Source organism: Mustela putorius, unplaced genomic scaffold, assembly GCF_011764305.1.
Source record: "Mustela putorius furo isolate JIRA1106 unplaced genomic scaffold, ASM1176430v1.1 tig00000139_pilon_pilon_pilon, whole genome shotgun sequence".
Lineage (NCBI taxonomy): Eukaryota > Metazoa > Chordata > Mammalia > Carnivora > Mustelidae > Mustela > Mustela putorius.
This window is the reverse complement of record NW_025421293.1, coordinates 7,508,230-7,523,185: the sequence shown is the minus strand read 5'-3', so window position 1 is coordinate 7,523,185 and position 14,956 is coordinate 7,508,230. Positions and strand designations below refer to the sequence as shown.

The 14,956-nt window shown below is 60.8% G+C and overlaps 1 protein-coding gene and 1 long non-coding RNA gene across 3 annotated transcripts in view; both read left to right on the top strand.

The window, feature by feature from the left end:
• Positions 1-8,271, top strand: part of COL26A1 (collagen type XXVI alpha 1 chain) — a 121,422-nt gene extending 113,151 nt beyond the window's left edge. For both annotated transcript variants that reach the window (XM_045075022.1, XM_045075021.1), the window contains exons 9-13: positions 1,041-1,093; positions 2,701-2,736; positions 4,067-4,114; positions 5,945-6,029; positions 6,798-8,271. In XM_045075022.1, coding sequence (XP_044930957.1) covers positions 1,041-1,093; positions 2,701-2,736; positions 4,067-4,114; positions 5,945-6,029; positions 6,798-6,958 — 383 coding nt within the window. In that variant the 3' untranslated portion in view covers positions 6,959-8,271. The remainder of the gene's footprint in view (positions 1-1,040; positions 1,094-2,700; positions 2,737-4,066; positions 4,115-5,944; positions 6,030-6,797) is intronic.
• Positions 8,272-9,428: 1,157 nt separating this feature from the next.
• Positions 9,429-13,256, top strand: LOC123390691. Its single transcript, XR_006605234.1, has 3 exons — positions 9,429-10,021; positions 10,433-10,526; positions 12,740-13,256. It is a non-coding gene; the product is annotated as an uncharacterized LOC123390691 (long non-coding RNA).
• The last annotated feature ends 1,700 nt before the right edge of the window (positions 13,257-14,956 follow it).

The window sequence follows — 14,956 nt, the reverse complement described above, 5'->3', positions numbered from 1 at the left end:
GAACCATGGCCTTGGCAGGATACTGGGGATTGGGTGAGGTCCCTTGCTTCTGGGAGACAGCACCCGGGCAGGACTAGACACAAGAGCCCCAAGCATGAAGCCACTCAGGGCTGCCCCCTTGTGGGCCCGAGTGGCGGTTGCGCCAGGGTACGTGGAGGCCCAGGTCCAGGGGGAGGCACGGGGTCAGCACAGGGCTGACCCCAGGGGCTGGTAGGGCAGGTGCGGGGCCTTTTGGCAGAAACCAGGGGCCCTGCAGCAGGGGATGGCCCTGGGGATCTAAGGGGCTGGACCCTGGGCATGGCCTGACCCCCACCCTCCAGGGACCCTTGCTGGAGGGGAGGGGAGGGGAGGGGAGGGGAGCGAAGGGGAGTGCGGGGCAGGGGCCAGCCTTGCTCACCAAGTATGTGGGTGCCTTGTCCCCCCATTATTCATTTAACCCTTTCACGTAGTCACTGCTCCCTACGTGGCACAGGGCTCTAGTTTCCTGGCCTCTTTTAAAAGGTAGCATTTGAGCGAATGCCCCACAGAGGTGAGGGGACTGGCCTAGAGCTGGGGTAGGGTAAGTTCCGGAAGGCTTCCTGGAGGAGGTGATGCTCAGCCTGAGACCAGTAAGAAAGAATTAGTTGGGCTGTGATGGAGAAGCTCCAGAAGGAAGGAACAGCCCTTGCACAAGCACAGAGGCCAAGGAGCTTTCCAGGAGGGTAGCTGGGGGCATGCCGGAGGAGGGGGCCTGGCTGAGAGCTTCAGGAGCCCCGGGAGGGCCCTAACTGAAGGTGGTTTTGGGTGGCCGCGAGTGTGGATGGTCAGGATGCTGTTGTAGTAGCTCAGGCAAGAAGGGTAGCCTTGGAGGGGTAGGGACCCAGGAGGGTCCCCCCCGGACAAGGGGCAGCCCTGAGAGAGATTTGCTGGGAGACTGGCAGGCTGGGGCAGGGGGGCGGCGCAGGGTGGCCTCACGGATGAGGCTCTGGGGGAGGAGTGGGTTGCAAGATAGGGCGGGCAGGGGGCTGGCCCCAGGTGACCATCTGTGACTCTGCCCACAGGTCCTCCTGGACCACACGGTCCCCCAGGACCCCCAGGTGTCCCTGGATCGCAGGTAAGGGCTTCTCCATTTCTGGCAGGGGAGGAGGACTTGTCTTCCTGGGAAGGAAGAGCCAGCCTTCTTTCCCAGCCTGAGCTGCTCGGGAAGGGGCGGCCCAGCTGGCCCCTTGGCCACTTGGCTCGGGCAGGACCCGGATCTCATCAGCAGCTTCAGCTCTGTGCTGCCCAACCCCCATCCCAGGGAGGTGTGGGCACCCTTCCCGTCTCAGAGATGAGCTCACTGAGACCCAGAGAGGCCAGGTTCCTCCAGAGGACATACAGATCACAGAATGTCCACTCCAGCCTATAGCCCTCATCACCAAGAGTCACCCACATGTTGTCACCAGATGCCTTCAGCTGCCCCAGCCCACAGGCACAGGGAGAGTTGGGAACAATGAGATTCAGAACCCTTCCCCACCTGGTTGTGCCAGCGGCTTTCCAAGATAAGATTGTCATGGTATCCCAGGCGTGATGGGGTAGGGGGGCTCAGAGGAGATCAGTCACCTGCCCAGAGTCACACAGCAGGAGAACGGCAGAGGTGGGGCCCCTCTCAGGCTTTCTCACCAAGAATGTGGTGGGCGCTTGGGGATCGGCTTATCCTGTCAGGAGGTCTCTTATCAGGGTCTTGGGCCCTTGCGGGAGAGGGAAGGGACGCAGGGCACGACACAGGTGCAGAGGTGACACTTTAGTTGGGACCTAAGGAACCAGAAGGAGCAGCTGTGCAAAGATGCCAAGAAAGGACGGTCCTGGCAGCCAGAAGAGCGAGTGCAAAGGCCCTGGGGTAGAAGAAAGCCCAGGACAGACTGAGGGAAGGAGAATGTGATGTGAGATGAGGTAGGGGCAGGGTCTGACCGAAGAGGCAGAGTGTGGTTTTCTGTCACAGGGAAAGGGGACTCTGAGTCTCCCGGAAGGAGGGCCCATGATCTGATTTCCATCTTTAAGAGGCCCCTCACGCTCGGGCTGGGGCTGCTGTGGGAGAACGGAAGGTGGGGGAGCAGTGGGGCAGGGAGACCAAGGAAGCGTGAGAGGGAGAGAGAGAAGGTGACTTACTTTCAGGTGGTTGTACGGGAAGCCACAAAGGGAAGGGACAGGTTTAGAAAGTGGGTGTGATGGGTCTGGCGGGTCTGGCGTGTGTGGGAGCCGCGGGGAGCACAGGGAGCTATCTCCCGGGAGGTGGCTGCAGAATGCGGCAGGTTTGGGGGTCCCCAGGGCTCTCAAGGGGAAGTGGAAGTGGAGGGGGCGTCCCCCTGTGGGCAGGTGGTTGGACACGTGGGGCTGGGCTCTGGGGAGCCTTCCGGCTAGATTTCAGCATGGATGGGAGGCATTGAGCGGGACCCCCATCATTCATGCTCTGGGGGGGACCTTTGTGTGTGTGTGGGGGGGGACCTGCGGGCTTTGCCATCTGTGCAGGCTCTGTGTGACAGCCGTAATGGCCCATTTCTCAGCTGAGAAGACTGAGGGCCCTGCCGAGGCTCAGGGAGGAGCTGGTGGAGGGTGGCCCAGGAGGCGCTGTCCCATGTCCTCCACTCTGTCCTCCTTCCGTCCTGGGGCGGGGCGGCTAAGGGGGAGACAGGCATTAGGGGGGCAGGCAAGGCCTCACCGTCTTTGTCTGCCTTTCTGCAGGGCTTGGCCGGAGAGCGGGGCGTGACGGGACCGGCTGTAAGTGGGGGGCTGTGCCGCCGGGCTGTTCCCAGGGTGGTGGGCTTTGGTGCAGGCCCAGGGCACCGGGTAGGTGGGGGTGAGGGGGGGACTCTGTCCCAGCCTGGCCTGGGCTCAGCCCCACAGCCACCCCTAACGTGGTCTGATTCTACCCTGCCCAGAGTAGGGGCAGCCTTCCTGTGATCCCAGCTGCCCGAGCTGGTAAAGGGGTGCCCTTGGAAAATGGGGAGCCCCTCACTGGAAGTGTGAGCAATGACTACATTAGCCTCCTGGTGGGGGATTGGATGCGTGTCCTCAGGTCTCTTCTGGGGAGCCCAGACCCTCGAGTTCGCATGCTATGTGGCCTGCGGAGCTCCTCCCTACTTTGAACCTCCCAGAAGTGGAGGCCCAGACAGCTGGCCTCAAATTTCCCTCCTTGGAAGTAAGAACTTATGAGTCCCCACTCCTGCCTGCAGGGCCAAGGAGGCAGGCACCTCCTCAGTGCCCGGGTTCTAAGTTAGGGGCAGAGAGCCTGGGAGGAGGGACGGAGCTTTGCCGAGCACCTCCCGTGTACTGGGGGGAGGGGCCGTGCTCTTCACCCACAGTGAGTTTAAGCTTAGTTATGACCCAGCAAGCCAGGACTTTATTTTCCCCATTTTTTGGAGAACTGGCAGCTAAGGCTCAGAGAGGTTAAGTGACTTGCCCAAGGTCGCACAGCAAGGCAATGATGGAGCCAAGTAAACCCAGCAGTGTTAGCCTCCAAAGCCATGCCTTGTCCTGGCTTTTCTGTCCGGTAACAATGCTGAGTCCTGCCCCAGAATTTCGGGCACCAGGCTCCCATCAGAGCTCATTGTAAGTATTGATTTATTTAGTCTGAATCCTCCCGGGAGGTAGGCGGTGTTACCCCGTTTTAGAGAGGAGAGCACGGAACCTGCTGAAGGTCACACTGCATACAATGTGGGGGTTAGTGTGAGGCCGGTGTTGCTGGCCTCGTGTTTTAGAGGTGGAAGCGGAGAGAAACAGGGACTTGGTCCCTGGCCGAGCTGAGACCTGAGCTTGCGGGGTGTCAGGCCTGAAGAACAGTGAAGCCCCCAAACCAACCCACGTGGGGCCACGCATGGATGCTTGGGGCCTCGGGTGCTCCCCTGCTCTGCCCACCCCAGGGCAGTGGTGCCCGTGGAGGCAGCTGCCAGCTCTGGGCACCAGCACCCTTGTCCCCAGGCTCTGCATGTCCAGCCTGCCCTCACTCCCTCTGGCCCCTGCGGTCTGCGTGAGAAGCTGGGGCGGATAGAGGGGCGCCCCCACTCCCCCCGCCACACACAGATTGTTGACTGCGGGGTTTTCTTCCTAGGGCGAGCCTGGCGGGAAGGGGCACGAAGAGGACAAAGCTGCTGCCGAGGTAACAGGTTCTGGGGGCCGAGCTCCTCTTCTGCCCCCTTGGCTGCGTCCCGGTGGGAGGGCGGGTGCTCGGCAGGTCTGCACTGACACCCCTCAGCCTCACATAGGGCGCCAGGCCACGGGGTGAAGGGGGGGGTCCCTGCCCGGTGGGGGAGGCTGGTGAGTGACATAATGATTGCAGCTTAGCGTGCAGATAGGGGACTGGCCCGGGGCTGGAGGAGAGGGGAGACACTGCCGGGAAGAACCTGTTATTTAAGGAGGCTACAGCTGCCAAGTCCCTCTCCAGGGACAGGAATCCCCCATGCGCGGTGCCTGGTCCGTGGCAGTGCCCCCAGCGTCACTGCGCTGGCGGACTGAAGGACACGTGGGGACACCGACCGAGGGCTGGTGGATGTGGGAGGGAATGGGGGGGCAGGGAGTAAGGGTGAGAGCAGGCAGGGGCACAGTGGGGTGGGGAGGGGACACAGATGGAATACGGGCATGGCCGTGGGGACCCGCTGTCTTCTGGGAGGAGGAGGGATGCTGGAGACTTGGGTGATGGGTAAAGGGAGTGAGCGCAGTGAGGCTGGCAGAGGAGAACTTGCAGGCTGACAGCAAGAATCCCCAGGGTGTGTCAGAGCTCAGGGAGTGGCCAGCCACAGTGGGCATCTAGGGGTCTCTGATGAGCCACCCTGGGGGTGACTGGGGAGGCGGGCTGGGATGGAGTGGGGAGGCTGGAGCCAGAGCAGCTATGGTGGGCACAGGAGGCAGCAGGAGAAAGATGTGGTACAGACATGGGCCCAGAGTCGCAGGAAGATTCGCAGACTTGCAAAGGGAGACAGAAACCGTGCTTAGGATGTCACTCTTTGCCAGGGCTCAGGGGCTTGGGGCTGGGCTAGGGCTCTGGACCCCCATCCCAAACACTACCCCCAGTGTGGCTTCTTGTGGCCTTTGCTTCCCTGGGGAGAAGACCTCTCTCCTTAACCTATAGGACACTTTTTGCTGTTTTTTTTTTTTATTATTATTATTTTGCTTTTTTTGAAGTGGGTTCCATCCCTAGCGTGGAGCCCATCTCAGGACTTGAACTCACGACCCTGAGATCAAGACCTGATCTGAGATCAAGAGTCAGATGCTTCACCATTGGAGCCACCCGGGGGGGCCCATCCTTTTGTGTTGTTTCAAACTAGATGGATCTGAACATCAGGATAGAGCTGTCATGTTATGCCTGCAAGAGGCCCGTTCTGGGACTGACTTCAGGGCAGGGCCTGAGTCCCTTACCATCATGTCCCTTCTCAAGTGGCCTTGACATCTGTCTTCTCAATAAACCAGCTCCTTGATGGGTCTTGGTGCACCAGGTCCTCTGCCTGTGTGTGGGTCAGCCCCTCATCACGGTGCACTTGTGCCAACGCTCTAGAGACGGTGGCTCTCCCTTTAGTCTCTCTTTCTGGAGTGGCCACACCTGGAGAGCTCTCAGGAGACCAGCAAAATGCCCCCATCTGTGCTAGGGCCTCTGCCCTTGGTAGGGTATTTTCCAGAAAGCAGGGCTCTGCCCAGGGGAAGCAGCCAGGCAGCCATGGGAGCAGGAAAAACTGTGACGCGCTGGGGACAGGTCTGGGTGTGAAGCCAGGCTGTGTGGCCCCAGGACCCTGGTTACCTTCTCTGTGCTGCAGCTTTCTTGTCTGCAACAAGGCTTCAGACCCCAGGCCTGCCATGTGGGTATCCAACTTGGCATGGCTGCTTTACTTAGAGGATGGGGACAAAGGAACAGAGTCAGGAATAGGGAGGGCTCGGAGGATGTGGCCCGTCCCTGTGGCCGGCCCTGACCCTGGCCGCTTCCTCCCCCACCCCTCAGGGTGAGGGGGTGCAGCAGCTGCGGGAGGCCCTGAAGATCCTGGCGGAGAGAGTCCTCATCCTGGAACACATGATTGGGATCCATGGTGAGTGGTGACCAGGGCCTGGAGCCAGCCGGACCTGCAGCTGGCCGTGGAGTTGGGAATCCCCTCTGCCCCGGCCTCCACACCCCCTTGCTGCCCTCAGGGCAGCTGCCACGGCCTCTGGTCTGCCTGACTCGATGACCTCCACTTGGCTGCCAGTCGGTCTTCCCCAAACCCCAGGCTTACCCTACCCTGTGCCTCCCCTGCTCAAGGGCCCTCCGTGCCCCACTACGTCCCGTGACTGATGTCCAGGCACATCAGGTCCCAAGCCCCTGCCCAGCATGGCCGGGTGCCCAGTGACTTGGAGCCACCACCTAGTCCTCTCAGGACCTCCCTCCCGCCCCGCACCTCCACGCCTTTGCTCAGGCCAGTCCCTCTGCCCACTGACCAGCAGCTCCCACTTCAGGACCTGCTCTAGGGTCTCTCCCCCTGGGAAGGCGCTCTCCTCTCACCCCTCGCTGCTCTTCGGAGCCTTGTGCTCCCTGATGGGGGTGGGCTTTCTGCGTCTCTCCCTGGCATGCGGGGCAGGGAGCCCGGGCGGGGTCCACACCGGTTGCCAGGTCAGCACTGGTTGCCGGGTGAGCACTGGTTGCCCGGTGAGTGGGCGAATGCATGAGGGACAGGTGCCTGCGTGCCCAGGGAGCCTTCTGCAGCCTTGCCCTGTCCTCACTGGGCACCGGGCTTCCCTCGCCGTTGGGGCGCCCGAAGCCAAGGGTGCCCTTGAGGGCTCCCGAGGCCCCACGTGAGCCGGCCCGCCTGCTGTCCTTCCAGATCCCCTGGCCTCCCCCGAGGGGGGTTCTGGCCAAGACGCTGCCCTGAGAGCCAGCCTGAAGATGAAGCGGGGCGGCTCCCCGCCCGACAGCGCCCTCGCTGCCCTGCTCGGCCCCGACCCTGGGCAGAGGAGCGCCGGCCGGGCCAGCGGTGGCAAGTAAGAGGCCAGCTCTCCAGGACAAGCCCCAGCCCCGCCGGAGACCCGGCCCTGAGGCCCGTGTGGCCCTGCTGGTTCCTGAAGACCCACCAAGGGGGCCTGCGCTCCAGGCATGGACGATCGCAAGAGACACTGGCTCCTGGGGTCTGGGAGGGGGGGTCTTGGGGACAGATGGCAGCTCCAGAGGCAGGGTCCAGAGGGCCCCAACTCTCTTGGCAGGGCCCTTTCCTGGTCCCTGCCCTCCCCACCCTCACCTTCTGCAGGAGACAGGGTCTAGGGGTCTGGGGGGGGGGCTGGGCGGGGCACGAGAATAACCCTAATACTCATCATTTACTGAGTCGGGGCCTGTCCAAGGAGCTTTCCCTGCATTGTCTCATTTAACCCTTAGGAGGTAGGCTTGATATCCCCACTTTCCTGCCGAGGCCACGGGACCAGGGACAGTTGGGACAGGATTTGAACCCAGGCCTCCTGGATCCTTAACGCTCTACCCTGTCAGCTTCCTGTCTTTGCAGAGAAACTCAGGCTGGGCGCAGGGCTGTGGGGGAGGCTGGACCAGCCAGCAGGGAAGGAAGGCAGGGTCCTGGGTCTTCTTCCTCAATCCCCATCCCTGGGCTTGGGGTCTGCTGCAGGGTCTGGCAGCGCCAGGGACACCCTGAATAAACCCAGGACTCGGGTTTATTCAAAACCGGCATCGCCCACCGCTGCCTCCCGGCCTCTGGACCCAGCCAGCCCAGTAGGGCCCTCCTGCCCATGAGCCGAGAAGAGGAAGTAGTTACTGGGCCGGTGCGCCCGAGGAGGCCATCGCTGGTAGCTCTGCCCTGTCTGGGAATCTCTAGGGCTGGCCATTTCTGTGTCACACGGCAAGTCCCATGTCCCCTTGACCAGCTAGAGACAAGAAAGCTGCCCGAGTCCCAGGCCCCGTTGGAAAGATGCTGCCCCCTCAGGGCTGTGGGCCCAAGGCGACTCCAAAGCAGACACCCGGGCCCGGGGACGCCAGAGCAGCTCAGACCACAGGCCTCTTGAGCCATGGGCTCCCCTGTGACCCGGCCTGGCCCTGGTGTTCCTCTCTTGCTGGGTCAGGACCCAGTCTCAGTAGCAGGCTCGGAGGTTTTGGTGCCACCCCAGGTCGTGTCTCTCCTCAGGACTGGAGCCATCTGTCCCCAGTGTCCTTGGGGCTCTTGGGAGGTTGTGGCCAGGCCCCGGTAAGCTCCCCCTGCCCTGTGTGAGGCAGGACTGGCCTGGGGGCCGAGGGGCGGCAGTCAGAGGCCGGTGGGAAGTCTAGAATTCTCTGACAATAAAGGTGCTCTCCCCACTGGGGCTCTGGTGTCCTGTGGTGGTGGCTGGCGGGTAGGCCTGGCCAGCCTGCCTCCTGGCCATAAAGACGCAGGTGCAGAAGGAGGTCGGCTCTGAAAGAGTCATATCTAGGGACGGGGTGGTCAGATGTGAGGACAGTGCCGCACACACAATATGGGACACGGCTGCAGGCTACAGCAACACGATGGAGGGGGTGGCTAATCTGTCAGGGGCCCGGGGAGGGGGAAAAGGGTCTTCCGGGGTCAGTGGGAGTTGGCTGGACAGGAAAGGGCCGTGGAGGCAGGGGGAGCAGCCTCAGCAAAGGCTTGGAGTGGGGGCAGGTCATCAGGGACCCCTTGTACAAGGCGCTGCTGAGCCCAGAGTGTACACACAAGTGCAGGAGGCCGGGCCAGACCTGGCCGTGAGGGCTGCCTCCCCTGGAGGGCTGAGCCCCTTTCTCTTTCTGTAGGCCACCCTCTCAGCTCACGACCCCTCACCCCTGGCCCCGAGCAACCCCCTGTGTTGGGTGAAGCCTCAGCCAGGGTACAGGGCAGCCTCCAGGGTCCCCGTGGGACTGAATGACAAGCCGGGCTATCCACTCTTCAGGGAGACCAGGCAGAAGGCATCTCCTTCTCCCAGACCAGTGGGGGACCAGCCTCACGAGACTGTCTGCTTTGCCCCCTTTGCCCAGGACACTGAAATGTGCTGCCTCGGGGGCGTCAGCTTAGGCTCCGTGTGGGTCTCTCCCCCAGCACGCCTCAAGGCTTCCCTGCCACCTGCGTTCTTCGACCCGGGGCTGTCGCTTTGTCCGCACGTGCGCGCCCGAGGCCTCTAGGTGCAGGACAGCAGCGAGCAGGGAGGTGGGGCTTCCGAGGACCATGGGCTGGTTCTCCCCGGGGCCGCCCCGTTCCAGAGCACAGCCCTGGGAGGTCAGAATTCGGGAGTGAACCCGGCCTTCCCAGGCCTTGCAAAGGATATCTGTCAAAATGCGAGCCCAGCGCGCCTTTTATTTAAGTGGGGTTAACTCGACGTGTAACTTTTCAGTATCTGGATGCACGGGAAGCCTCCGTCTGCAGCCTGGCCCGGGACTCTGCAGCCGAGGACGGCGGAGCGGGCAGCCAGCCCCAGCGCGGGGGCGGGGGGGGGGCGGGACCGGATGCCCAGGCGCGCCCGGGGCCGCCGGAAGCGGAAGTGCGGGAGGGAAGCAGCTTCCGGTGGGAGGTGGAAGGTGGACGCGACGAGTGTGAAGTGTGTTGGCCGGCGTCGAGGCTTCGGGACGGCGTTTCCCGGGGTTGGCAGGTCCCAGGCTGGTTCTTCTTAAAGACGAGGCCCGGCACCGCGCCAGACATGCGGCGTGTGTCACCTGCCTGCAGCGTCGGAGCCACCTTTCCCATGTTGTGGAGCGCCCGCGACGTCCCCGGGAAGTGGGGCGGCTCGCTCGAGGTCACGCAGCGCTTGGTCGTGAAGCAGAGTTTCGGACCGGCCTGAGACGTGGGGAGGCCGGGCTCTAGGCTGCCGTGGTTCCGGAGGGCAGAGGGGCGTGCCCGTAAACCGGGAGACTGAGGCTGGGCACTGCCAGGAGGGGCCAGGGCGAGGAAGGGCCGGGGCCGGACGAGGAGCGGGAAAGATTCGTGGTTGCGTGGGTGGGGGACGGCAGAGGGAACGCTCACTGGAGGACCGAAGCGGCTGCCACACGCCAGATCTTGGAGGACCTCGAGTGCCGGAGGAAGGAAGCTGGCCCACAGGGGACCGGCCGCCACAACTGGTTCTCGAGGTCAGTGTGCCCCCTTCCCTCCCATCTGGCCCAGGGAACGCTCTTACTGAAACGCAAGCCTGCCTGCGCAGCCTCCTTGCGCAGGAATCTGCAGGGGCTGCCCTGTTCCCTGCCCCCAGCCTGGGCTCTGGAACTTGGTTGGCCCTGTCACCAAGGTCCCATCCAGCCCAGCATGGGGTGGTAGCGTCTCTCTTTGGCTGGCCTCTTCTCTGTCTGGCCTGGGGGTGCTGGCTCCCCAGCCACGTGGGGGGGGGGTGGTCACAGGTGCTTGGGGGATTGGTGGGGGGAAGAGGGCAGGTTGGAGGGGTCGTCGCCTGGCACTTAGAGCCCCAGGGGCAGCAGGGCTCTCCGATCTTGGCTCTCAGCTTTGGACAGAATCCTCAGATGCATTCCCTGCTCTGATTCCTGCAGCCCAACGAGACCAGCTGGGCCTCTCCGGCCCTCGCTTCTGTCTGGTGTCCTGCTCATGGAAACTCCCGCCTGCACCTCTACACTCTGCTTACAGGTACCAGTGGTGACTCAGAATGGAGAAACAAGCCACCCAGAGCCCCCTGCCCGGGTGCCATTGCAGGGTCTCCATGCCCTGTGGCTGCCCCCTTCACCGCGCAGCCCCCTGGGGGAGAGCATCGGCCCAGGGCAGGAGGAGTGGGAGGGAATGGAGCGCCCACCCAGTGCGCCACCCAAGGGTAAATGAGGAAACATTAACATAGGCCCACCATGGGCACAGATGGGTAGGAACTGCTTGACTCTGGCCCCGGACCCCAGCCCCTGAGGCTCTGTCTTCCCCACTAGGCTTATGACCTCTTGTGGGGGAGTCGCATCTGTGTCCCCAGTGCCCTGCTCTGATCACTGCCGTGAGTCACAGGACATTTCCAAAGGGAGAATGACTCCTTCCCAGACCCTAGGAGGCACAGTCACCCAGGTGGTGCACAGGGGGCAGGCGGGCGTCCAGGATGGGCCCAGGTCAGAATAGCAGCCCCCTCATACCCAAAGATCCCACAGCTGCAATCCCAACCACCCCCCGAGGTTTCTGGAACACCTCTCTCCTAGACCTGTTTTATGGATGATAAAAAAGAGAATTTCATGAGACTTTCAATTACTTGAATTCCACGGAGATTTATTTCCAATGTTATTAATAAATTCTAATGTCACCTATAACTTTCAATTGCCAGTTAATTAACTTGCAATCGCTGCATTGTAAAAGGCAAATTAAATACTTTTTCAGGCAGGGGCTGGTAAATCTAATGAGCCCCGAAGGAGACAGCGGGGCTCACCTGTTCCAGCCTCGCCTCCCTCCTTGTGGATGGCTGAGCTGTGTGGCATGGGCAAGTAGACAGCGGGGTCTCTATGTTCCCATCTGTAAAGAAGGCTCATAGCAGCGGCCTCCAGAATCCTCGAGTTAGCTGGGATTGAAGCTCTTATTTTATCCGCAGGGAAATGCCCCCCCAACAGGTCCCGAGTGGTAAGTGGAGTCACAAGTCTTTACTCTGACACTGTGGGCAGGGTCACTGTTCAAGCTCCTGGGGCTGCCGTAACAGACAGGCAGTAATGTATCCTGTCACAGTTCTGGAGGTAGAGGCCAAAATCTAGGTGTCGGCAGGGCTGTGCTCCCACGGCGAGCTATCAGGGAGAATCCATTCCTTTCCCTTTCCAGCTTCCAGTGGCTCTGGGCATCTCTCCGGCTGGCGGCTGCCCCGTCCTGGTTCCCTGCATCTCTTAAAAGGATTTGTCTTTGGATGTGGGGCCCATCTGGGTAATCTGGCAATCTCTGAGTCTCAAGATCCTTGCCGTAATTACAGCTTCAAAGACCCTTTTCTTTCCAAATAAGGTCACATGCAGACATTCTAGAGTTGAGGACTTGGGACATAAAGTTTGGAGGCTGTTATGACAGTGACCTTGGGCCCCTTGGGCCCGTCATTTAACACCCTGGGGCTCCGTCTTCCACCACGTCAGAGGGCTGAGCTCCCTCCCTGGGGCAGACTCCTCCCCTGTGTCAGGCGCCGCCCCACAGTCATAGGGACGGACTCAGGCAACCCAGCGGCTTCGTCACCCTTCATTTCGCAGGGGAGCAAATTCAGGCAGGAGGTTAAGTGACGCGGCTGCGGTTACCCAGGTCAGGATTTGAACCTGCTGTCTGACCCTGCAGTTTACACTCCCTGTTCCGTAACTGAGCTTTTTATTACTATTATTATCTTAAAAACATTTTATTTATTTATCTGACAGAGATCATAAGTAGGCAGAGAGGCAGACGGAGAGAGGAGGAAGCAGGCTCCCCGCTGAGCAGAGCGCCCAATGCAGGGCTTGATCCTAGGACCCTGGGATCATGACCTGAGCCGAAGGCAGAGGCTTATCCCACTGAGCCAACCAGGCGCCCCTATTATTACTATTGAGCTATATATAATTCACATACCATTCAACTCACCTATTTTGGGTGTCTAATTCAGGCGCTTTTGGTGTATTCAGAGTCGTGCAGTCGATTTTAGGACATTGTCATCTCCCCGAAAGAAACCCTGTTTTACAACTCGAGCCATTCCCCAGTGCCCCCCATTCCTCCCACCCCTAGGCAACCACTGACCAGCTATTTATGAATTTGCCCATTCTGGACATTTGACATCCTGGAATCCTACGCTGTGTGAAACTTCTGGGTTCTTTGACCAAGTGTAATGATTTCCAGTTTCATTCACGTCGTGGATGTGTTTGTGCTTCATTTCTCTTTAGGGCTACGCAGGAGCCTGCACTATTCTTAACGACTACGATGCCCTGTTAGGTCCCTGGCAGCTCTGCAAACCTTTCTGTAGGATTGGCACATTCTAGAAACTTCCACCAAACCGTGACGTTTGATCTTTGACGTTTGATTCTGCTGGAGCTGGGGATAGAAGCTGTCTCCCTGTCTGCACGTCACTGTCTTCTTTCTTTACAAGACTCCTGACACCACAAGATCCCAGGGACACCAGGCGCCCGTGGATGTGCTAGAATACCAACCCTCAAGTCTGGTCCCCACCAAAGCGGAGCTGTCCTGCCCTCACCTGGCACAGAGCTCCTGGCCTTTCTCATGTCCTGGCTCACAGAGGACAGGCTGCTGTTGGTACAGCCCTTGGGGTAAATGACCAGGGCTGCCCCTGGGGGTCATGCCTAGCCTGGGGTCTCTGGCTGTCCTAGCGTTGCTCTGGAAGCCTCCAAGGGTCAACACCTGAGCCCACCTGAAATGCAGCCACATTAAAGATGGGAAGCTTTGATCGAAGGTGTCAGGTCCCATGCCCAAAGGATGCTCCCTGATTTGGTTTGAAGGCTTTTTCTTATTTCTTTATTTATTTGAGAGTGAGCGAGCAAGCTCGAGTGGGGTTAGGGGCAGAGGGAGGGGGAGAATCAGACTCCCTGTTGAGCAGGGAGCCCAATGTGGGGCTTGATCTCAGGACCCCGAGATCATGACCTGGGCTGAAGGCAGATGCTTAACCCACTTAAGCCTCTGGGGCAGATGCTTAACCCACCAGAGACACCCAGATGCCCCTGAAGTCTTACTGCAGGGACCACTCTGGGAGAGAGCCTTATCTGAGCTGCTGAGGACTCGGGGGGTGGGGGTGATAGCTGCCAAGAGGCCCCCCTTCACCCAGAGCTTGCCTGTGTGGCTCAGAACAGAAGGGACCCTGGCACCTCAAGTCCCAGTTCTGACATGGCTCGTAGCTTCTGCACACTGTTGAGGGGCCACACTCTCTCTGACCTCCCATGGGGCCACAGTGGGAATTGGGTTCTCTTGCCCAACGGTTTCTGCCAAACACTGTCCCCTCCCCCAGGCTTCATGGAAGGAGCCGGCAACGCTGCATCCTCTCTAAGATTTGTCCATCCGAGGGGTTAGCTGTAGCCTGTCCATAGACCGCCCCCCCCATTTACTAACTTGCAACTGTGAATGCTCCTGGGCTCTGGCTGGGCCTGGCTCCCGTGGGGTGCTGGAAATGCAACCGCCCCTACCCTGGAAGGGCACCCTGTCTTGCTCTATGCCTGGGGGAGACACGGCCTCATTGAGGGCCAGGTAACCAGGAAAAGGTGTGGGTCGGCGGCCAGCACCACTCCTCAGCCTCACACCCTTGGGGAGGGCTAGAGGATGGCCCCACACCTGGCCTATCCTGCCCCCTGGCCCAGTCCCATTGATGGATCAGTCCACAGACCGAAGCAGGCCAGTCCCCATCTTCTAGAAAGCAAGGAGGGCCGTGAGGACAGTGGGGGACCCCAGGGAGGAGCACTCGGCCCAGCTGGAGGAGCATCCTCTCGAGGGGACACAGCTGAGGCACCTGCAAGACTGAGTAAGAGTTCGCCAGGTGGGGGAGGGGGCAGCATGCAAAGGGCCGTCTGTGTGGGGAGAAGGGAAGTGTGAGAAGCACAGGGAAGTTTCCAGAAAGAGGCTGGGGCAGATGTGGGAGGAGGGAAGACAGGGTCAGATTAGGAAAGGAGATTTGTTCTGATGGTAATGGGCTGCCACAGAAATTTCCAGCAAGGGACAGACACTGTGGGACACCTGTTAGCAAGCGGCCCTCCAGCCAAAGGGCATGAGGCCTGAATGGTGGCAACAGAGAGGAGGGACAGTCACCAGGAGCTGGGGTGTGGGTGGGCAGGCCTGTTTCTACACCGAACCACCCCCCAGACTGCCCTGTCACTGGTTAAGGTGGGAAGGCGGGGCATGAGGGAAGACCCCACAGGCCGGGGCTCTGGCAGACCCCACAGGTCTCTGGCAGCCCTCATACCTGGGACGTCAGGGAGAAGTAGCGGGTGCTTAAGGCTCGCAGCCTCCACCACACCACCAGTATGCAGGCTCCCCGGGGCCTCCCCAGAGGCAGGCACCCCCTCCTTGGCAAATGAGCCCGGGCTGAGGCCTCATCCCTGCCAGGCTGGACACGGATACCTGATGAGGAAGGAGGACCCCAGAGACCTAAGGCTAGGAAC